This window comes from Ailuropoda melanoleuca, chromosome 9 (assembly GCF_002007445.2).
Source record: "Ailuropoda melanoleuca isolate Jingjing chromosome 9, ASM200744v2, whole genome shotgun sequence".
In the NCBI taxonomy this organism is placed as follows: domain Eukaryota; kingdom Metazoa; phylum Chordata; class Mammalia; order Carnivora; family Ursidae; genus Ailuropoda; species Ailuropoda melanoleuca.
In genome coordinates this window covers 67,786,905-67,811,525 of record NC_048226.1, presented here as the reverse complement: position 1 = coordinate 67,811,525, position 24,621 = coordinate 67,786,905, and the positions used below count along the sequence as shown (strand labels likewise).

Below are 24,621 nucleotides of genomic sequence, written 5' to 3'. Positions count from 1 at the left end.
GACAATGAAGCTGAAGTTAAAAGAAATGAATTGGCTACTGAGTAGCAGGGCTGGATTTGGATCAGTTTCCATGCTCTTCTCATGGACATGCATGTTCATAGTCATTGGTAAGCAGTTTAAGTAGGGGACAAGTTATGTGTTAACTTTAAACTCAGATTTACTGATATTTATATTTATAGAACACTATTTCAAAGTCTTTTTTTTAAGATTTATTTTTATTTTTGAGAGTGTGTGCTGAGGTGAGGGGCAGAGGGAGAGGGAAAAAGTCTCTGTGTTCAATGCAGAGCCTGACATGAGTCTTGATCCCTCGACCCTGAGATCAAGACCTGAGCTGAAACTGAGTTGGATGCTTAACTGACTATGCCACCCAGGCACCCCGAAAACAATCTTTTAAAGCAAGTTTATACCTATTTTACCTTTTTTTTCTTAAACTGTCCAGGTAGGCAAGAGGGAAAATGACTTCCATTTTTATAGATGAAAGGGACACAAAGAGGTGACCGGTTGAAATGTTGGCCTTGAGTTCCAATGGTAATACTTTTTCCATTAAACCACTGTCTAGTTAACCAAATAATAATATTCAATTAAGGGCGCCTGGGTGGCTCAGTCATTAAGTGTCTGCCTTCGGCTCAGGGCATGATCCCGGTGTTCTGGGATCGAGCTCCGCATCAGGCTCCTCCACTGGGAGCCTGCTTCTTCCTCTCCCACTCCCCCTGCTTGTGTTCCCTCTCTCACTGGCTGTCTCTCTCTGTCAAATAAATAAATAAAATCTTAAAAAAATAAATAATATTCAATTAAACCAATGATACATAAAAGACCTGTGAGAAAATCAAAAGAGCTAAGAGCAACATATCGGAAGTGTTAGGGTTTGTTTAGGGGACTGTCATAAGATATTTATTGGGACTCTTTTATCTGAAAAAGACAAGGTTAAGAAGGAACATAGCAGAATTACAAAATTATGGAAGGTATGGCTAAAAGAAAACCTGGACCTAGGAAGCACTCTAAAAATCTGAGCATGGTGGTACTTTGTATAGCACATAAAAAATTTATAGAACTTGTATTCAAGGATGGTAATAGAAATACAGGTGCTTTTTTAAAATGGCACAGTTAATTTTTTGAATGTCAGAGCACACATAGCTATTAGTGAAGATGGAATACAGCTAATCTTCAAAATGAACATCAGATGACATCCCATAATGATGGAATCCTGGAACAGATGGGAGTATCCCAGGTATCCATATCCCTAAGATCAAAGCAAAAGTTTTAAACATTTATTCATAGGTCAGTGTAAACCAGTCCCTATTTTTTTTTTTATATCCTGAAAGCAGAATTTTTTACCTTAATGATTATACCTCAGAAACTACACCTGCCTTAATAACCTGCTTCATCCACTTTACACAGGGTTGATTTTGCCTTACAGATGCAACCATTAAAGTTTCTTTTCCCTCACCCAAGATTTAAAATATAAACAAGTGTTATATACAAATACAGAAGGCCTACATCAAGTAAAAACGAAAAGTCTAACTCAAAATAGTGCATGTATGCTAAGAACACTGGTATACTCAATATAAAATAACGCTGGAGGGTTAACAAAGTTGGGGATGTACAACTGTGGTTTCCAAGGAACTTACTTAATCAGACCTTCACAGGGCCCTAGAAAACTTCATTTTTAACAAGGACCCCAAAAGATTCTAGGCCTTAATTAAAAGTGTGGTTTAGGGAAGCACTTTTAAACTTTCACTCTGTGTCAGATTCCATATTCAATAAAAGTAAATTATAAATCATGTAATTGAAGAAAAAACTTTTCTTTATAGAAACTATTAATAGATATCTAAATACAAGGCGGATTTTAAAATGAAATGTTATTTGTATTCATAAAGATATATACACTAATCAAAAGCTATACAACATTAACAGCAAATCCAAGTACAAATGAAGATAATCCTCTGAATTCCATGGTTCATCGAGCATCAAAAACCACCACTGTATTAAAATGAGTTAAGGACAAAAACATATTTAAAAATTACATGCAAGATTTAACACTTCCAAGTCACTTTCTCTTTGCAATAAACTACTTAATCTAAAATGAACAAAAGAATGGAACTCAGTATTTACTATGACAATTGGAAATGAACTAAAGAAAAAAAAAAAAGATTTCAATTTTTATTAGTTCCCTTTCCATGATACAAAAGACTAATGCACCAAAAAACACTAAAGCAATGTTAGCAAGATAACATACTGGTTTAAAAAATATTGTAATTGCATTATTAGTTACTACATAACAGTGCACTTTCGGTCTTTTGGCTAATTTGTAAGCCTCACTTTTTCCATTAGGTAGCATTCATACACAGTATTTGTATTTCTCTTTGTATAATTTAGTTTGTTCATAAACTCAAACTCAAGAAGGAGTATAAGTAAAATAAGTTAAATACCGATCTTGAAAAATAGACTTATGAGAACTAAAATCAACTAGTATTTAGATATTTAGCATATGCCTCTACACTGAATCTTTATTATGAAAATAAAAATAAAATTATTATGAAAATCCTAATCATGCCCCTTTTTTGGTAAGCGGTCTAGAAGTTATTATGTTTTTTTTTTTTACCAGAAATCAATCTTTGACTAACAACCCAAGCATTATTCTTCACTTCCACTTACTTCATATTTACCAAGTTAAAAGGATACATCTTTTAGTCCTTTTCTTGTACATTATTCTGTATCCACATTCTCTGCATCTGATTGGATCCCTGGATTTTATTTCATTTTCTGTGTGACATTCTAAAAAAGAAAGCATGTATATTCAATGTCTAAAGGGAAAATAGGACAGACAAGCAAATTATCTTAACTGGGTTTTTCACCCAAAGCAATTAAATGTACTCAATCTCAAAGAGTATGGTGCTATGACCATACTGAAAAGAAAACCACAGGCCCCAAACTGCCTCACTTAGGTTAAGACTCCAAGTCAGTAAACCCAGTAAACCAAGACATAACACTTAACCTAACTGCAGTTTCAACCATGCAGAAATGTAACTTCTGATCAATCAACATGGGAATTTCCCTGTCAGCATGAGGAAATCTACTGCTTTTTGGTTCCTCTTAGGCGACTTAATATATTAGCCTAAAAAAAAAAAGAAAGAGAAAGGCGACCTTACCTAAAACAATGGATTCTTGCTAATAATTTCCTTTTTTTCCATTCCTCTCTACCTTTAAAAAACCTTCCTTTTCTGTACCCTTTGGAGCTCCCATCTACTTGCTAGACAGGATACTGCCTGATTCATAAATCCATTAATAAAGCCTATTACACCTTTAAAACGTACTCAGTTGAACTTTTATTTTTAAACAATATACTAAAAGAGTTATGAACAGCTCATTTTTCTCTCTCTTTTTTTTAGGATTTTATTTATTTGACAGAGAGAGAGACAGAGACAGAGGGAACACAAGCAGGGAGAGTGGGAGAGGGAGAAGCAGGCTTCCCGCTGAGCTGGGAGCCCGATGCGGGGCTCAATCTCAGGATCACAACCCAAGCTAAAAGGCAGACGCTTTAGGACTGAGCCACCCAGGTGCCCCAGAAAATGAATTCTTAATGAGAGTTTGGTTTTTGTTATTGATTTTTTTCCAGTTGCTTGTATTCTGCTTTGTAACTTCAAAGATGAGAGACTCATTTAAGACAAAGTTAAATGTAATTATTTCAAAACTCAGAAGTAAAACACTCCTACTTTACGTAAGTTCTACTCTTACCTCCGCAGATATATATCATCGGCTGTTGCTTTGGGGGTTGAACGTCCTTCTGGGTGTCCATTGATAGTCCCTAAAATCACAGACTCAAATATTGAATATCTCAAAAGGGCGCCTCACAAATCCAACCATTTTTGGACTCATTTTTCTCAGGGAAACCTAAAAATGTCCCAATTCCTAACCGTACTTTTTCAAACCCTATGGGTAGACCTAAAGGACGAAACAAAAACACAACGTATTGCGCACTTACCCCCAAACTGGACACAACAACATTTTACAGATATTATTTCATTATAATCTTTACAACAATGCTAGCAGGTACTACCCTTACTTTACAGATGAAGAAACTCAGCCTTGTAGAAGTCTATTTGCGCAGAGTTATTCGGCTATTAAGAGGAAGGGGCACTGGGATCTGACGGCAGAGCTGCGTTCCCATTTATCACAAGTCCTACTTTTCCAAAATTCAGCAGAAGGCAATAAATTATATCCCTCAACAAAAGAGCATGCGAACCGAAAATAAGGGGAGAATAACCCCCAAAAGCCAAACACCTAAACTGAGCGAACCGGGCAAAGGATTAACACCATCCACTCAATCCCCAGGTTTTCCCAATTCTAACCCCATACTGGACCTTCTTCACCTTGAAGGTCTTAGCAGTTTGGGTCCAAATACCCACCTCTAAATACAACCAGACAAGTCCCTACTCACGTAGCCCGGAGAAACCGCGTACTCTGAAGTTGGAGGCAGATTCCGGCTCCTCGTTGTGTCGCAGCCAACTTCCGGCGCTAGTATATGACGCATGTAGTCCCCGCCCCTTCGGCCCCAGGGCGAGGCCGAGGAACCCGGATGGTACACAGGTGGTAAAGCCGGGGATTTTGTATGTTAGTTAGGGTCTGTGGAGAAGAATTCGTGTTTTGCCCCAGTTTATTTCATTTTTCAGGATAGCAAAGCATTTCAATAGTTCTTCAAATCGAAGGGAGTCTGCTTCTCAGACTAATGAAGTCAGTAGAAAGTAAACTATTTTCCAGGAGTGCTGAGGGTTAGAAGAGAAAGCGAAATGACAAGTGCCCCTGGAATCCTAGGCTAACCGTTACTCGGAGGAACACAGAAGCAGCGATTTTTCAAATTATGTTTTTCCAGTTGTTTGATACCTGTGCTGGGCCAGTGGAGCAGCCGCCCCCTATCCTTTGCGTAATTTCATTTTTGCATTTGGAAACTTTCCTAGGCTCCCCTCGTCCCTCTGACCACTCCTTTTACTCGTTTTAAAGCAAAGGCTGGGGGCGCCTGGGTGGCGCAGTTGGTTAAGTTTCCAGGTATTGGTTTCTGCTCAGATCCTGATCTCAGGGTGCTGGGATCGAGCCCTGCATCAGGCTCTGCATTCAGTGTGGAGTCTGAGATTCTCTCTCTCCCCCTCTCCCTCTGTCCCTCTCATTCGTGCTCTCTCTCTCTCTAAAACAAATTAAAAAAAAAAAAAGCAAAGGCGGTATGAAGGCAGCTGCGTCAGTTAATTCCACTTAAAACTAAGAGATATTGATAGCAGTAACTACCCATTGATTGACCTTCCTTCCATCGTATGTATTCCTCATTAGATGAAACAAAACGGTCCACGCAGTGGAGGTGTGCTTTTTGAAAGATCAAACTCAGTGAGATTAATAGCGATTGGGTTCACAACATTTACATTCGTTTACTTCTTTCATAGCAGGTTTTCACTTAGAAGGAGGAAGAAGAAAATGAAGTAATTAAAATTTAGAAAATAGTTGTTAATAGTGATTACAGTTGAGCAGAGAAACAGGTTTCTTCCTCCCCAACATGCACTATGTCCTTGATTTCTTATTAAGCAGAATATACTGCTTTCCATCCAGCAACTTGAGAACTTCGAGCTTCACCTTTCACTTCCAGAAGGAGTTCAAACTCATCGCACCTCTATGGACCAGGTTGGGAGATTTCACTTGATCCTCCCAGTCTTCCTGGCTGCCAATTTTTAATTTGGGGGGAAACATAATGGATTTTCTTGCTTCTTCCTTCACAGGCCTGCATACAGTATAAATATTTTGACCATTAGCTCTCTTACAAAGTACCTCTCCTGTCAACCAAAAAGAGGGTAATGCAATAGAACAGCCAAAATAGGCTTTCCTACAAGAATTACTAGATAAGACTATTGTTATAGGCGAAAGATGATGGAGGGGCGCCTGGGTGGCTCAGTTGGTTAAGCGTCTGCCTTCAGCTCAAGTCATGATCCCACCCGCCTGCGATGGAGCCCCACATCGGGCTCCCTGCTCACCCAGGGAGCCTGCTTCTCCCTTTCTCTCTGCCTGCCACTCCCCCTGCTTGTGCTCTCTCCGTCAAATAAGTAAAATCCTTAAAAAAGAGAGAGAGAGAGAAAGATGATGGAGTGATCCAGAAAGTGTAACTTTAATCATTGCACACTTTACTGGATTCTGACTCTCCAGTTGAGGTATTAAGATGATTCTGGCACATAACACAGTCTATGGAGATCAAAATGGATCAGCACATGTAGAATAGAAATGGGTCTTGGGACGCTGTGGTATGGTAGAGGGATTAGAAGTGGTATCAAAGAGATACAGATTTTCAACAAGAGTCTATGTTTCCTATCAGCAGGAACCAATAGTTTTAAGATCACTATGGAGCATGGTCAATGTAAACTATTATCACTGGTAACAGCTAACTTTTCTTGAGTACTTACCATGTGCAGATATCACTGCATTGCCCTCTCCTAAGAGGGGCAGATGTCCTGTTATCTTGGATACTTGTGCTTTTAATTCCTTAAAATATGATTATGGAGATGCAAGTTGCTGTTTTCCTTCCTGAATCTCTGTTTTTTGTTTTCCTTGATCTTATTCTTTTAAGTATATCTGCATAGCTTGAGACATGGTGATTGGAAAAGTCTTTCATTCTGTTTTGCTGGATGGTCCCCAAAAGAAGAATTAGATCCTGTGGAAAACAGATGGGTTTTAGAATTCTGAGGTCAGTAATGGGATGACATCCAATACAGAAAAGGAAGCAAAAAGGCCGAAGACCGTGGTGGGTAAAGAATAGGAAAATATAGCTCAGTGATTTGTATTTGGGATATATGAGTAAAGCCAGGACAAGCGTAACTAGGTTCCTTTTTGCCCTTTTTTTTGGGGGGGGGAGTAAAAATTATTCTTTAAATGATAGAAGGGAGTTATACTTTTCTGCTCTTCAGTCATAATAAAATATCTAAAGAAAAATAAATTATCTAGAGAAAGAGAAAAGAGCAATGTTTAAATGGCGTTTGGGATTGTGTGGATTTTTTTATTTTTTATTTTTTTTAAAGATTTTATTTATTTATTCATTCGACAGGGATAGAGACAGCCAGTGAGAGAGGGAACACAAGCAGGGGGAGTGGGAGAGGAAGAAGCAGGCTCATAGCGGAGGAGCCTGATGTGGGGCTCAACCCCATAACGCCGGGATCACGCCCTGAGCCGAAGGCAGACGCTTAACTGCTGTGCCACCCAGGCGCCCCATGTGTGGATTTTTTTAAACCACAGGCAAAATTCCCTGCCCTGTTTACATTATAGTGGGAGTGAGACTAAGACATTAAACAAGATAAGTAAGCAATATGATATTTTCATTTTTAAATTATTTTTTCTAAATATTTTATTTATTTATTTGTCAGAAAGGGAGAGCACAAGCAGAAGGAGAAGCAGACTCCCCAATGAGCAAGGAGTCTGAGGACTTGATCCTAGGACCCTGGGATCATGACCTGAGCTGAAGACAGATGCTTATCCAACTGAGCCACCCAGGCGTCCCAATAATATGACATTTTAGAAGGTGATAAACTACATGGAGAAAATTCAGCAGAGGAGGATTGCAAATGCTATGGTGGGGGAAGGGCAAAATGGCTGTAATAGAGTTGTTTGAAGAGCTAGAGAGGGCACTAGTCACTCTATCTGGGTACGTGTGGATGTCTTCAGAGAGGTGCTATCTTGAACCATGGATTCACCAATTCCTTACCTTAAGTCCTACAGGTACCTGGAACTTAACAACCTTATACTAAATTCATCTTATTTTCTTCCAAACCTGTCCTCTGTCTTCCTCGACCTCTGCCCCACGCACTTGATTCTGCTAACTGAATATGTTGAGCCCAGGTTCTTCTCCAGCTCCCCTGGCTTGCAGAGTCATGCAGTAGCTTCCTGAGTGGTCTCCTTGCAACCGCCCTCACCTCTTTTCCTTCTGTTCTCCATTCTGCCACTAGAGTGATCTTTTTAAAATTAAAATGCTCTGTAATGCCTAGAGGATCAGCTTCAGACTCTTAAATCATTTGAAATTTTCCATGACTTGGCTTCTTCCCCTTCTCAAGAATTTTCTTTGCCCTTCCTCAAATAAATCTGAGTTTCTAGCTATAACAAACTATTTACAATTTGCCGAACTGTTCCAAGTTTCTTGCTCTTGCACATTTTGAGATTGAAATCACCTGTTGTCTGACTTTTAAATTGCCATCTGTCCCTCAAAATCCACCTCAAGTTATGGTCTCTGTAGGGTTCGTTCCACCCCTTCTTCCCCCATAGGGTTAGTTGATCCTCTTTCCTTTGTACCCCTACTCTTCCTCTATTACAGCGCTTGTGAGCCCTTAAGGCCATAACTGTGCTGTACTCATCTTTGTCTTCCCAGTACCTAGCCTAGAGACTGGCAGAACTTAATAAGTGTTAGTGAGTTTGTTTGTGGATATATTTCATTTTGGATAACTGAAGGGCATCCAGACAGAGAAATAAATGTCCAGTTGGAGGAGAGTGGTGGCAGCTATTATTGGCTTAAAAGTAATGGGTGAGATTCTGCACAAGAATTATGTAAGCACATAATGGTACAGTTAAAAAAAATGCTGGGGGGAGGAGGTCTCACTTAGGGATAAGGCAGAGAAAAAGAAGCCAGAAAAAGGAGACAAGGAGGAATCTGCCAAGAGCAGAAGGATGGAGCCTGGCATAGAATAGGTGTCCGGAGAATAATATAAAACATCCCGTCTAGCATAATCGAGCAATCTTGTGTAGAGATACTGTAACCAAGTTAGTCATACTTTTCAGACCTCATCCTGTGTATATCTATACTGCTAAAAGGCGTCATTCAGTTTGTAACCTGCTTTTGATACCTATCTCAGGAAACATTTTCAAGTGAATATGCACCTGCATTACTTTTAATGGCATCTCACTGTAGGACCTAGTGGCCTTTCTACATAATGCTTCCCAAGGTGAGAATGGGGAGAGGCAGAGCCCGTGAAGTTAGGAAGCCCGGCTGAGTTTTAGGTGGGTGGTGGAAGGGTGGGAAAGGGAGGACGAGACCACTTCCGGGAAGCCGGAGCCGGGGCCTGCGAGTCGCGGGGCGGCCGGCGGGGGCGCCGCGGAGGCGGAGAAAGGGGCGGCGCGGGGCGGGGCGGCGCGTAGCGGTTACTCAAGGCGGGCAGTTCAAACCGAAGGAGGGAAAGGCGGCGGCCCCACGCGAACGTGGCGTGGGGGTTGCCATAGCCCGGCATCCCTGGGGGCGAGGCGGTGGCTCCTGCCCGGCGCTCCCAGCGGCGGCTGCCTGTCTCCCCTCCCGCCTGGCCCCGCCGCCGGGTCGGTGCGGGCGCGCCTCGGTCTCCAGGTGGGCGGGAGTGGGGGGCCCAGGTGTGTGCCGGCTAGCGGGCCTCCGGGCGTCCCCGGGTCCGGCGCCCACTTTGCTTTCCAGGTGCTGGGACTAGAAAGGCGCCCCGAAGCCGATCTCTTGCCCGCTCGCTCAGCGCCAGGTGACGCCCACCTACCCTCCGCCTTCCGGTGGCGTTCTGGGCCCTGGGCTCTGGCGGCGGAGCGGAGGCGGCCCCCGTTCCCCCCGCCAGCTTGGCCTTGGGAAGGTCCAGGAGCGACGGTCGGGGCCAAAAGACGCCCTGGTGAGACCGTTAACCACCAACTTGGGGGAGTAAATGACAGCGCTGCGGCTTACACTGCATTTTCAGAAACCTGAATTTGGGAAGGTTCCTCAGTTCCCAGACTAGCTGGAGAGAGCAAGGATATTGAAATTACCATTATCTGGAGAGCTGAAAGAAATTCAAAATGATTTAGGCCTTTTCATATGTTAGGAATAATCCCTGCAGCATGTACTTTATGTACCCTTCAAGTTTTAGCAGCCATCGTGCTGCTGCACGTTTCAATTGTCCAAACTAAAGTTTTTAATTGGTAATACTTTGGCATGAGTTTTAAAGGCAAAGTGAAAGATTTTCTTGTTTGGAAGCTCGCATAACTGACATCTAAGAGCTCAAGACTTACTGATGGTAAGATATTCCGCTTTAACAAATGAAAATTGGGTTTTAATATAGTTAAATAGTATTTTATTCTCTAACTTAAGTGTTTTTAAATTGAATTATAGTTGACATACAATATTAGTTTCAGGTGTATATTTTTATACATCATAAAATGATCACCTTGATAGGTCTAGTTATTATCTGTCACTATAAAAAGTTACTACAATATTATTCATTGTATTCCCTATGGTGTATATTACATTCGCATGGCTTATTTATTTTATAATTGGAAGCTTGTACCTCTAATTCCCTTCACTATTTTGACCACCCTTTACCCCCATCCCCTCTGGCAACTTCAGATTTGTTCTCTGTATCTATGAGTCTGTTTCTGTTTTGTTTGTTTTTTAGATTCCACAATAAGTGAAATCATATGGTATTTGTTTTTGTCTAACTTATGTCACTTAGCATAATACCCCATGAGTCCATCCATGTTGTCACAAATGGCAAGATTTCATTCTTTTCTATGGCAGAGTAATATTTCATTGCATATATGTACCACATTTTTATCAGTTCATCTATCAGTGGACACTTAGATTGCTTGCATATCTTGACTACTATAAATAATGCTGCAATGAACATAGAAGTACATGTATCTTTTCAAATTAGTGTTTTCATTTTCTTTGAATAAATACCCAGAAGTGGAATTGCTGGATCATGTGATAATTCTATTTTTAATTTTTAAGGAACCTCCATACTGTTTTCCACAGTGGCTACACCAGTTTGCATTCTCACCAGCAGTGTGTGAAGATTCCCTTTTCTCCACATCCTTGCCAATGTTTTCTTTTTTGAGGGCACATAGAGATGTGTTCTCAACTCTCAGGAGCCTGGTTTAAAAAAATGAGTATCAAGGAGGCTCGTTTGATTATCTAGTGAACTGTTGAATCAGTAAAATTAAGTAAGTCAATGGGCATTTCAAAATTTTGCATGAGTCTTTTTAACTGATTTAAAAATTAAGTTTTGAAGAACCAAGTTTTGTTTGAGACCAACCTCTTGGGATAGTAGAAAGATGGACATGATGACAACAGAGAAAGCACATTGGAGGCAACTTCAGATGGGTAGATGAACAGGAAAAAAATTAGTTTTTTGATTATATGTTTATGTTTATATCAAGTGGCCTATGGGTGGTAGGGGAAGAGGACATCTGCATCCCCATTTTGTTTCTAACAAATTGTCTGTTTCCCAAATTCTAGCATGGTGAGACACCTAGTGGTAAGGGAGAATATACATTTGCTCTAAAATTTTGGAAGGATTCGTTGACCTAGTTTTAACTTACTTTATAGAATGATTCTCAGAGGGGGAGGAAATAGTCATGGGTGGAGGTGTAATTTGAAAGCTCATTAACTTAATATTTTGAAAACAAAATTGTCTTAAAGTATAATACAAGTTATAGAAAGCAAAGTTTGATTATCTTAGCTGGAAAGCATGTACAGAAGATAGCAGTCATTCTTACGATCTGTGGGGATCTAGATCAGAAGAGAAGATGCATGAGATTTACCAAAATTGAATATAGGTTTAAAAGGTTGAGAAACACTTAGATATTTTTCCCATGATCAGTTTACCATAAAGAAACTTTTGTTTTGTGGCTGGAGTAGCAATTTGTTGTTGTTGTTTTTAAAAACTCGTTTACTTAGGTACTTAACTGGTAGGCAACCTAGGCATAAATTTATTACTTTCCCATTATAGTTAGCTGAAATATAGTTTCCCAGGATCTTTTAATAGAGAAAAATCATGCATTTGGTCAGGAGAAAACTTTGGAAGAATGACAGTTTTCTTAGTTTCCTTTGAATAATCTGGAGAAATGTCAGAAACTCTGATAATTTTCTTCCCTTCACACCCTTTGAGTAAAGATTTGAGTTTCTAAAAAGAAGGAATGTGATAATACTGTTAGGAAAAGGTTAATGAGCAAAGTATTTCCTAGTGTCATTCCTTACAAATATAATTACTGAATAACTCATTAAGTAATCACAAAGTAATTAACTTGAATTCTGTACTTGTAATTTCAAGAATATCATAAAGGGTGAGTTTCCCACAAAGAGTTGTCTGTTATCTGTGAATTCAAGCCTGCAATGGGACCTAATGTGTCAAAATATTTAGAAAATGAGACAAGAATCACCTGCCAGGTTTGTAGCGGCCCTCTATCTATGGGGTGCTGGTTCATTTTGGTTAGCTCAAGAAGAACGTATTAGTAATTTATCAATCAGCCAAGGAGTCTTTGCAAAGTTATGAGTCTGGTTACTCAGACCTTGAGAATGGTCATGGGGACTGGATTTCTGTGACGGGCCTACGTCACAAGTATGAATAATATTATCCTAACGTTGCTTAGCCAAGTTGCAGTGCACTCAGCTGACACATTTCCAAAAACATGTTTAAAAACTGGCATATAGTTTTTTAAGCAGCTTTACTTATATACCAGAACTTTGAAGGGAAATAGTCAACTGACTAGATATAGGCCAAGACAAATAAGCTAGAATATTAAAACTATAATTATATACTTTAGCACTGTTAAAATCGTAAGGTAATAAAAGTTAAAAATGACGCTGCCAGATTTTTTTTTTCTCAAGTGTAGTTCAAGAAAATGTTTGTGCATGGTGCTGAGACCATGCTTAACCAAGCAATCTGTGAATATGTATAACCCCAAAGTTTTGGTTTTAATGATGTTAAAAAGTTGGGTTAATATACACACGAGTGTATATTAGAGTAGATTTGTTTTTTAAGGTAACTTTTCTTATTGCCATAACATTTTCTATTATTATCCCTATTCATAACAAATAATGTATTTTGGTGTAAGCTGCTATGCTACTCGTTTCAAAGGAAGAATAAAATTTGTTTTCACTTTGTAGAAACAGAGATTTCGAAGATGTCAGAGAGACGTTCAAGTCACGCTTACACTGGAGTGAAAAATGAGGTGGATTCTCCTGTCGATTTCAAATACTCCAGCTTCAGCGGTTTTTGTTCCACATCTTCATTTCAAGATAGTGGCTACAATGAGTTGTTACAACCTTGCAACTTTGATAATACAGATCAAGAATTTTTTGGAAAGAAAGGAAAGGGCCCAACATTAATCCGTGAATATCCTGAAACTTCAGATCTGGGCTTAACTCATCCTTCAGAATCTCTAACTCAAAAAAAGAGATTTGTCTTTTCTAGGAAGGAAAATGATAAAACTCCAGAACTTTGTGAAACCCCTAAAGTCAGTGGAAAAAAATGTTTACTGCGTCGAAGGTTGGACATATCTTTCTCTCTCCTAAGGGGGGACTCTGAAGCACAAAACAGTTCTCTAGGAAGTAGTACACACCAAGTGCTCAACTTAGAAAAAGATATTCCAAGCAGTGCTTCAGGTTTTCCAAGGCAAACCAATTTTAGTCCTTTTGTTACTAGTACTTTGAAAGCAGAAGAAGCAACTTCCAGTAGTCAAAAATTGAGACTTAATTTTTCTCAACAGAAGACTTCCACAGTTGATGATTCCAAAGACGACTGTAGCCTATTTGAAGTTGAATGTATATCTCCGATTCAGGGCAATAGTTCTAAAGATTCTATCACATATGACCTTAGTGATAGCAGTCTGTTTGTTAATGATGAGAATACATATCCCAAACTTCTGGGCTCCTCTGCTAATGGAACAACTTGTGGCACAAATGAGAACTTATGTGTGACTCCAATAAGTAATCTTGTAGCAAACATTAAATTTAATGCAAGTCGAAGTCTCTCTCCTTCAGCTGAAGTGAGGGACAATATTTCAACACCTGAAGACAGTGGTTTTAACTCCCTTTGTTTGGATAAATTAGAAGATTCCCTCTCTGACCAGGAGGGTTCTTTTCAAGAACTTTGGAAACATAAGGGGACTCTCAAAGTGGGGGACACCATAAAAAAGTCAAGGCATCTTCGAAGGCTGAGAAGATTGTCCACCCTTCAGGAACAAAGCTCACAATCTGAGACAGAAAGGGACTCTGACTCCGAAGCAACACCAGCGGCTGCTTCAGACATCTCGGAGAATCAGTTGAGCAGTGACAAGGAGATTTTAAGCTTTAAGAATTTATCAAAGACCCCAGCCTTGCAGTTGGTGCATGAGCTCTTCATGAGAAACAAAAGAAAAAGATCCCAGGAGAATGGTGCATATGAATTCTCAGAAGAGAAGGATGGGGGGCGAATAGCTGTACTACAGTGTGTGCTTGCAGGACTGATTGGCAAGAAAATGGGTATAGAAAAACTGGACATCTTAACAGAATTAAAATATAGAAATTTAAAGCATATTCTCGCTATGGTTTTAGATTCCTTGACTGCAGAAAGCCTATGCAGGTAAGAAATAAATTTTTTTTCCTGAAATAAAATTTCCTTCTTATCTTTTTTTTTTAAGTTGGAAAGCTTTTCTATGAGTTGAGTAGTTGTCTTTTTTTTATTTGTTTTATTATTTCTATATTTGATTGTCTTACACTTTATCAAAGGTGGTTTAGTGAATTTCCTAATAGAGCTTACTAATATATAGTTCCTTCTGTTTAAAATCCTGTTTTAGGGGCATCTGGTTGGCTCAGCTGGTTGGGGTCTGACTCTTGATTTTGGCTGGAGTCATGATCTCATGGATTGTGGGGTGGAGCCCTGCCTTAGGCTCGGCTTTCAGTGGGGAGTCTGGTTGGGGGTCTCTCCCTCTGCCCCTTCCCCAACCTCTCTCTTCTCTTTAAAATAAATAAATGAATCTTTAAAAAAATCCTGTTTTAGAAGCATCAATATAGTCTTCTGGATAAAGTTCATGTCACTGTCATTTGGGAAGAGTTTCTAAACGTTGAACTTTAAATTTTCAAGATGGCAAACTGTATTCTTCAAAAGTTATTTAATGATTTAATAGTTCACATCCTGTTGTCAGATTGCAAATTGTATTAAAGTTATGACACTTGGTCAGAAATTATGTAAAGTATTATGGTGACTAAGAAATGACAGCATACGAAGGCTACCATTTAGTTATTTAATCTAAATTCCAGAATCCAAAATGATGATTAGCTTTCATTTTAGGGCTTAGTTTCTCCAGAGAACAAGGGAATATGGATTAGTTCATTTTTATTGCTAACAGGGCAGTGGAAGGTAATTACTTTTGGGAATTTCAAGGAATTAGAAACTGAGGAATTTGTGTTAACAGATTTCAGTATATTGGATGCTGCTGCATAATTTAAGAGAAACAGACATTTAGGAATATTGGGGGCAGGAACTAGGATTACAAAGAATAAAGTGAGACTGTGTTCATACTGGCAATTTTGGGGAGTTGCAGGACTATCGGAAGACAAGACCCTTGGGAAGGAGGGAAACCTGTTGAACAAGACTTCTGCAAGGTGACAGTTGGGGGAGGACATGGAGGAAACGTTTGTGAATTTGTTTTTTGATAGAGATATGTCAAGAGTTTGGCTCATAGAATCCTTGCTGTTTTTATTGCCACTACTTCTAGTAAAGCCCTTCTTCGACTTTTCTCTACAAATTAATTATAGGCTATTGTAGAGAATTGTAGAATTTCATAGCTGGAAGTCTTCTGAGACATCTAGTCTAATCACATATTTTGCAGATGAGGAAACTGTGTTCCAGAAAAGTTAAGTGACCTGCCAACAGTCATTCAAGGAGATAGGAATATATATCTAGGTCTATAATTGAGTCCTCTGATTTTTTTTTTTTTGAGAGAGGGAGAGGTGACTCTTAAGCAAGCTCCACACTGGGCATGGAGCCCAATGCCAGGCTTGATACCATGACCCTGAGATCATGACCTGAGCTGAAATCAAGAGTCAAATGCTCAACTGGCTGAGCTACCCAGGTGCCCCGAGCCCTCTGATTTCCAATCCAATACTGTCTCACAAACTCACAGTAAGACTTAAGGCCTTTCTAAATAAACTTGTCTGGGAACGTACTTGGTGTAACCCAAGTAGGATAATAAACAAATTAGTGTACCTGTATGTATGTGCCTTTAAAAAAATGTTTGAATGAGACAAGTTGTTTAAAAAATCAAGGAGATGGCTGAAATATAGGAATTTTATTTTTATATGCTGTAGTATTTGGATAGAGACCAGTTAAAAACTTGGGTAATACCCTGGGTGCTCACTTGTGGGAGCAGTTGATATTCAGTCATATTTTTATTTTTTTTTCCCCAGCCCTCCAAATGTATAGTATTTGTACTGCAGCATGCATGTAAAATGTTAGCAGTGTCTATTCTTGATAATGTGAGAGATGATGTGGCAAATACCCAATCGCATAGTTCATTTCTTCCCCGTTAAGAGGTGACTTTCTGCCTTTTCCTTTCCATCAATCCGATTTAAGACACATGGATGTCTTAGGGAGGGGCAAGGCTACTGAAATGGCCATGGTAACTGGAAGAACGGTATTACCTCCATTACAACAAGTGACCTTTTTAAAATTATCTGATCTTATTCCCTTTGAGTGATTTAAGTTAGAGTAATAAAAAAAAAGACCAGATTAACAGCTGAGAGATTATCTTTAATAATTAGTATAGCCAAAGTTATCGATAGATAGGCAATCACTGGACATAAATCGCAGGTTTTTTTTTTTTCTTTAGCTTCATCATTCCCATCACTTGGTTTATAAAATAGGAATTTTGTAGTGATACCCATCATAATGATTGTTATTTGGAACTTAGTACGTCCAAAGAATCAAAATGATAGATTTATTAAGTACATTCATAGGAGGAATAGATAAAAAACCTCTTGTGCTGTATGGATGATAATCATTTTCTACATGTTCCAAATTTTTCATTTTTGTCTCACATTTGAAGTTAAATCCTCTTAATCAGTCTCCCAGTGGACTCATATTAGCTTTATATGAAATGATGTTTTTCCCTTAACCATTTATAAGATTATAATCTATCGATATAATGCTGGCATATACTTAATATTTTAATGGGGATTCTTTCATATGGTGAAACAATATGGAACAACAATGTAGATCAAGTCATATTTTTAATGTAAATTTTTAGGTTTAAATTTACTGTCCAAAATCTTTAAAACAAGTTTTTCTTATTAATTGCCATATGCAAAAAATGTTAACTTTATGGAATATATATAATCTAAAGACCGATCTTTTTGTTATAGTGTTTGGAAAGTGAGCAGAAATTGGCGTGAAATTATTGTTCAAGATAAAAAGGCAAATCGGAGGAGGAAATTTTATATCTCACAACTGAAAGCAGATTCTGAGGTAATGTATACAATACCTTTTCTCAAATGGATTTGTAAAAATAATCTCATATTGCTGGACAACCTAATTTGGTTTTCCTGCTATCTTTTAACCCTTTTCATTTAGCAAACATTCACTCATGAATGTTTTACTTCTCCCAAACTCCGTCTCCTTCCAGTCCATAGACTACCTAGCATCGAGAGCGCCTTGTAAGGTTTTGTGGTTTAGGTGTGTGTGCTGTTAGCAGGATTTAAATACCAGTGCTATGCCGGATCCTATTCATAATTAGATATCCTTATAGCATTTTCCATCCAGTCTTTTGAGTGGCTATTATGTGCCAAATGCTCAGATTACAATGGTGAACATTTCTGAAATGGTCCCTCCTCTCTTGGAACTCATACCCCGTGGGTGATATAAGTTAACAGGTAATTATAATACAGGTGTGTTGGGGAAGCCCAGAGTTCGTTGTATTAAATCATTGAAAAGGAGTGTTTGATGCTTGGGATTCAAGAGAAGGTGTTTCAGAAAAAGTGCAACTTGGCTGAGACCTCAAGGATGAGGGGGTGAGTGGCTAGCCAGGTGAAGACGGGAGGAGCGTTTCAGCAGAGAGGATAGCGTAGAGGAAGACCTGGAAGTGAGTGGGTGTGGCAGATTAGTACTGGTAAACATCATAAGCTTGTATTTTCTTGAAGATTAGAGAACCAGCTTTGAATTGACAGGAAAAGTCCTGCAGAAGCTGATTAATTCTTCCTAGCGACCCTGCTCCGTTTACTAGGCGTCTGAGGACTCCGGAATCCACGGGTTTTGTATATGCAACCTGTAGACCTTTCTTAGCCAACAGTACCCAAAGAAACCATGAAAGTTCGCTTTCTTATTCTTATTCTAGTAGAAAGTATTTAATAACATAACTAAATTTCTAATTTGACAAAATATAATAATTGAGGTGATACATGGTATAAACATATAAATACCTAGGAACAGTTTGGTGGGTTTCTCATTACAATGAAATATTAGGAACTGCACTTAACTAAAATGTTGACTTTCTATTTTACTTTGAAGAAAAGTTTTACCTTCTCACCTATAATATTGCCTTACTTACTCATAGCTCCTGGCTACTTACTGCTGCAGCTTCTGGCCCTGGGAGCTTATACTAGAGAAAATATTAATTGCCTTCTTAACTTCTTATCTTTTTAGAGTGCTGCTCTATGTGCTAAGGACTTATTTTAAAAAAATAATTTTTTAAAAGATTTTATTTATTTATTTGAGAGAGACCGGCAGAGGGGGAGGGAGAAGCAGGCTCTCCACTGAGCAGGGAGCCAGACGTGGGGCTTGATCCCCAAACCCTGAGATCATGACCCAAGCCAAATGCAGATGCTTAACCGACTGAGCCACCCAGGCACCCAAAAAAGCCAATTTTTAAGCAAACATCTATTAATATTAAACTTTTAGCTCCATGTACATTGTACATTCTACAAAGAAAGAAACGTGATTGTGTTTGGTAACACTTAGGTAATTCTAGGTAAGATATTCTGTCTTCATATCCTGGCCACCACCTTTTTTTCCAGCTTTATTTCTTAAAGGACTATATGCTTTTCCTTACCAGAACTTTTTTTCTTATTTTGGTTTGCTTTTTAAATTTTTTTTTCAAAGTAAAACAAGTACATGGCTTAAAAAGTCAAATTGCACTGTGAGGCTTATAACAAAACACATTCTCTTGCCTGTCTCTTCCTACTCTTCATTCTTGCCCCAAGTTAATCACTTTCAACTATTCAGTTATTCCTTTTGAGATTTACCTCCACATTTCTAAATAGCATGCCTTTACTGCTATTTCTTGGCTTTTTTCTTTAAAGAGTTTGTTCTCACCACTCCTACCACTATCTACCCACCCACCTTTCTCTCTGAACTCCTTTCTCCTTTTCTCCTGCCTCACTAACGTAACCACACCACCATTTGGGAGTCAATCAGAATTAGGTGCTAACATTATTAAGACTGTATTGAGATTATGAGTTTTTGACAGCTGAAACATGCAGTACACTATGATTACACCTTTTTTCCTATGTAACTTTTTTTTTCCAGAGTCAATAATTGCCCAGTTTCTTTCTTTTGTTTTGCTTAGTGTTTCTCTGTACAGATCCCCGATTCATCTCCTATTATCCACCAGAACTGGAAATCTCCTCTGTGTAAGTCCAGACAAATCAGGTATTCCTCCTGTTCCTCCTTTTCCCTAGAGGCATCCTTCCTGGTGCACTTTGCTCTCCTATTCTGATATGGATTGGTTGCTTTCCACGTGAACTATCCTAATGTTTATCATTAACCCAGAGAGAAACATTCTAAGACAAAAGTTGTTGGATGGTTTTCCTCATACTTGTGTAATGTCTCTGAAAGCCCCTCTGTATAAAAGTTAGAAGGCACACACCAGCCACGTGTCATAGGATCTCAATTTCGTCCATTTGCTTTGCAGCCATGAGAATGAGTGTTAGAATCAGGATACACCTTTTCCATCGAATTTCTTAATTTACTGTATTCCTCACTGTTTTTTATAATCATGGAAATGAACAATCACATGGTGACTCCACTCTCACATTTAAATGTTTTCTGGTAACATGATGTGACTGTGTTTGAAAAATTTTGGCCTTCACGAACATGTGTCTCGGTTGACTGCTTTGCCTCCTTTTGTTCAGAGACGGAAGCACACATTTTAAACTCTAGGAGAACTGGGATTAGGCTGTTTTATTCACTTAGCACCTTTAGGAGTTCTATAAATATTTGTTAAATAAATGAATGTTTATTCTGTGGCTGAAATGTGTTTCAACAGTATATCTCTGCTCATTTTGTTGGTTTATTCACAATCACTGTGTTTACCAACTGCATCGAAATCCATCAAAATTTTGGTGTGCTCTTGTATCGTGTGCTTGTGTCCTAGGCTGAAAATTATTTATATAAATATACTGTAAAGAAGTGTATTGACTCCTTGAAAGAGTTCAGTGGTATTCATTCTAATTTTGGAAAACCCATATTCATCAACACATGCATAAGTGTTGTTAAACTGTTAATCACGGAATTTTTCATGACCAGCTAATCTTATTTCCTGTATTTATGTTACTATAATTTCTCATATTTTCTCTCTCCTCACTTTTAGGAGCCAATTGTGGCAAAGGGAGACTATCAAGGGAGAGGAAGCACAGTTTTAGTTAGACACATGAGGACATTCACTCTCAGTACATTTTATTTTGATAATTGGTTAAGAATGCCAATTTGTTAAAAAAAAAACAAAACACCAGCCCTATTTTTTCCCATTATCAACCTCAACAAAATAGAAGGCTTATTGAAACTATTTCTTGGCTGAATATTTAAGTAATGTGGAAATCCAGTTCAGAGAAGAGATACGTCTTTTTCTCTTTTTAAAATACTAAAGCTTGTTTATTAAAATTTAAGTGTAAAAATGATTCCAGTGTTTACACATATTGTAAAAACCAATTGGATTTCATGGACTAACTAGGCCCATTATTCTTCTGACATGTGGCTAAGGTAAGAAACCTTCAAAGAATTCCATGATACCCCATAGCAAACTTTACAAAGATTCACCTCTTCTTAAACCTTGACTTAAAAGAGGAGTTGGCAAACTCCAGTCTGTGGGCCAAATCCTATCCATTACTTCTGTTTTTAAAGTAAGTTGTATTGGAACACAGCCTTGCTCTTTCATTTACATATCTCTACAGCTGCTTTTGCTAAAATAGCAGTTGAGTAGCTGTGACTATCTGGCCTGCAACATGTAAAGTAATATACTGTCTGGCCCTTTTCAGGATAAGTTTGCCAACCCATGCCTTAAACAGAAAAATAACCCATCATGCAAGCCTAAAGCTAACATTTATTGTCTTAATTTTGTTCGTTTTCATTTCTTTGACATTTAAATGTTAGATGAGAGAAAATTTTTTGTCTAAAAAGGGAAGTTTAGGGAGAAAATTCTAGCGGAATTTAGTGTGAAGTCACTTTCAATATTTAAACACATGTGCAGAAATACAGAAAACTGTTCTGGAACTTTTGATATTACAGTACTGACCCCTCTTATCTTTTACCGCAGGGGGCTATATTAAATGTTGAGGATGCTGCCACTCGGCTCCATCTTTTAAATCGATCAGCTTTAAGATCTGTACAAGCTCAGGCTAGGATACCAGGTTTTCAGAAAGGAGAAGTTTCCACATCTTCTCCTTGGGGAGAAGTTTTGACACCTGTAGCAAGCTCTTCTGTTACTCCCTTAAGTAGTAAACAGGAAGAATACGTTAAGGTGAGTATTTCTCATAAGGTGTTAGAAATAAATGTTTAGAGTCTGAAATAAAGTGACTCTGTGTATGAAACTGGAAGATTGAGTGTGTATGCTTTCACTGCAGGTTGCCAAAACACTATTTATTGACGAAGCATTAAAACCTTGCCCCAGGTGCCAATCCCCTGCTAAGTACCAGCCATATAAGAAAAGGGGACTGTGTAGCCGCCCGGCCTGTGGTTTTGACTTTTGTGTGTTATGTTTGTGTGCTTATCATGGGTCTGAAGAATGTAGTAGGGGAGCAGCAAAGCCAAGAAATAGAAAAGATGCTCTTCCAGGAAGTGCCCAGAGTAAGCGGAATTTAAAACGCCTTTAAAGAGACTCTCAAATAAAAGAAGCATTCCCCCTAAACAACGTTTTGTCTGCCTTAAAAATTATGAATATTTTGAAAGCATGCAAAATTTCCCGTTAATGAGAGATGATGATTTATTTCCTATCTTGTATATATCATAATCTATGTCTGTATTCTTTAAAGTGATGAGTTTGAAAAATTTTTATTTTATTGTGTCACATTTTCCCTTTTTAATAAGTGTTTTTAAATAAAGAATTTTTAATGTTATATATATGTATTTAACTGTTTCATGTAACCTTTGAAAATTGTGCATTTCAGCACTCTGTGTTGAAATGTTCTGCAATCACTTTTTAAAAATAGTTTTCCAAGAAATATTACAAATTTTGAACTTGAGACAGATGGCCATATAGATTTGGAAAATGAGTATTTGAAATGAAATATAAATAAAATATTTTCAGAAGTTCTATTGAATTTACTCTATAATTTCAATCTTTTAATTTCGGGAGTGCCATATGAGGGCAGACTTCTGGTTAAGTAAAATTTACTTAATACTGATTACTTAAAAAGACATAAAAATTAAGTTATTAGACTTATGTTGTTATTCACAATGAGAGTCCCAGTCAGTTAATAAACCCTTGTAAGTCATGCATTTCATTTAAGCGCTTTTTAAAATTCCAGAACTATAATGGCAGATTCCATTTGTTTAATCTAGCCTGGGTCTCAGTATTGTGACAAATTTGGACTAGTTAGAAAAGATTGTTGTTGATTCTTTTTCCTCAACAGTTAGTTTTAGCTTGGGTTTCTTAAATAAGAAACTTCACTGAATCGTTTATAGTATACCTCTTTCCAAAGATGGTTGGAGGTAGCAAGTTCCGTTTATAGAATAGCAGCAAGAAAGAGGTAAGTTCTATTGTTGAGCAAATTACTAAGACCAGGGAAAAATTTGAAGATGGTTTCATATTTGGTTTGTCTTTAGGTAACTGGTGTGTGCACATGTCTGTGTATATGCTGTGCACACAGATTTAAAGTGTAGCTCTTCTTACACAGTATTTTAACAAAACAATTTTAAAGTGTGAGAGATAATAGATATATTTGGTTTAAAAAATTTTTTTTAAGATTTTATTCATTTATTTATTTTAGAGGGTGGGGGACAGGTGAGTGGGGGTAGGGGCAGAGGGAGAGGGACAAGCAGACTCTGTGTGGAGCCCGATATGGGGCTGAGATCATGACCTGAACTGAAATCAAGAGTCGGACACTCAACCGACTGAGCCAGCCAGGGGCCCCTAGATATAGATATATTTGGAAAAATCTGCCCTAAATTTTAATTTGTTGCTTAAGTCACAAAAAATTTTAGCTGCTAAATATTAAATTTTATCTATATCCTTTCTAATTCCACAAAGAATTTTTGGAGGTTAAATATAAATAAATAGTCAGTTGTCTTTAATAAGTTACACAGTCTATAAATTTTATATCAAATTTTCTGATTCAGTTGATTCTAATCATTTAGTTCTCAGTGTCATTTAATTTCCTGAGGTATCTTCCACATCAGGGTCAATACACTTATTGACATTGTTAATAAACATTGCTAATTCAAGTTTCTTTGCATTTAGGAAACTTATTCCCAGTCTTGATTCTTTTAACTTCTGAAGACAACTCTTTCATTTAATCTGACTACCTGTCTTTGACCTCTCTTTCTGGGGCTCAGATCAAATCATATCTTCTGTCATATGAACATTTTTGCTATTTTATGCTCTTGATTTCTACCTGGCCTAAATGCCATTTCAGAAGAGACTTCTTAAGTTGTAAAAATCACAGATCCAGCTTCATGATACGTTTTTTTAAAATGAAATGCAAGATTTTCTATTTTATATGATTTAAAATGTTTATTTCCCAATATCCTATGGATTTTATTATTCTATTACAGAAAATGAGAAAGGAAGCATAAGCATTTCTTTTGCCTCTTTATACTTGAAATTATCAGTATTGCAGTGTGAGACTCTGGAATCCTCTTTCCTGTCCATTAGGAAGCACTTTGCAGCTGTCTCATCTGTTGCAATCACGCTGCCCTCTCCATGTGATCACCTGTGTGGTCTCGTGGCCACTCAGTCTATTCAAATGTAATATTTTATCTTACTCTGCTGTTGAAAATGTAGATTTTACCACATTTGGTTTTAGAAATCAGTTATCTCCATGTATTCTTGTCTACCACAGGTACTGTTATCAATGGAGTTTCAAATTATATTTCTGGTTTTGATTGGGATTTGAGTACCATGATCAAGTAGTTAAGAGTAAAACAGTGTAAGGACTTAGTACCACATATTTGAATGATTTCATAATAAAAATTCTGAAGAAAAAAAGATCAGAGTAGGAATTCAAAAGATAAGCTTTTTATTGGTAGGCTTTGTGTTTGTGATGGGGTCAAGAGGTAAGTTAACTAGAAGAAAATCATAACAGTATTCCTGAATAACTTTAGTAAACAAAAGCTTTAGCTATCCAGAAAATAATCAGCATTCTCCAAATTGTTGTAAATCACTATGTGTTACAGCAGCTGACTGGAGCAGTCACCTTGGCTGTTTGCTCCCGTGGCGCCCTGTGTGTCCCCTGTCACAGCATTTAGTTTATTTAAATTGTTTGTTAATTTTCTTTCCCCATGAGACTGTCAGCTCTGTGAAGACCTGGACCATATCATGTTTGATTTAAAAACTGTTGCATCCCTAGTGCCTCACCCCGTGCCAGGCAAGTACAAGGAGCTCAACAAGTATTGAATGAGTCGATTTTTTTTAATGCTACTAGTAATTTTTATCAAGTAA

General features: G+C 38.0%; 2 protein-coding genes across 3 annotated transcripts; one reads left to right on the top strand and one right to left on the bottom strand.

Annotated features, from left to right (window-relative positions):
• Positions 1-1,783: 1,783 nt before the first annotated feature.
• On the bottom strand, positions 1,784-4,533 carry POLR2K (RNA polymerase II, I and III subunit K). Of its 2 annotated transcripts, none has more exons than XM_011237154.3 (4): positions 4,439-4,533; positions 3,736-3,805; positions 2,683-2,775; positions 1,784-1,980 (listed from the first exon to the last, which is right to left on the bottom strand). In XM_011237154.3, the coding sequence occupies exons 1-4, from the start codon at positions 4,529-4,531 to the stop codon at positions 1,958-1,960; spliced, it is 279 nt and encodes a 92-aa protein (XP_011235456.2). In that variant the 5' UTR covers positions 4,532-4,533; the 3' UTR covers positions 1,784-1,957. The 2 variants fall into 2 exon arrangements, with proteins under 2 accessions (XP_011235456.2, XP_002914029.1); XM_002913983.4 differs by having other exon boundaries at positions 4,407-4,507.
• A 5,301-nt stretch (positions 4,534-9,834) lies between these two features.
• On the top strand, positions 9,835-22,828 carry FBXO43 (F-box protein 43). Its single transcript, XM_034668514.1, is given in 7 exon segments — positions 9,835-9,845; positions 9,942-9,980; positions 9,982-10,010; positions 12,881-14,336; positions 17,117-17,219; positions 21,280-21,483; positions 21,587-22,828. Coding segments are annotated over 7 exon segments (2,091 nt in total). The 3' UTR covers positions 21,836-22,828.
• The last annotated feature ends 1,793 nt before the right edge of the window (positions 22,829-24,621 follow it).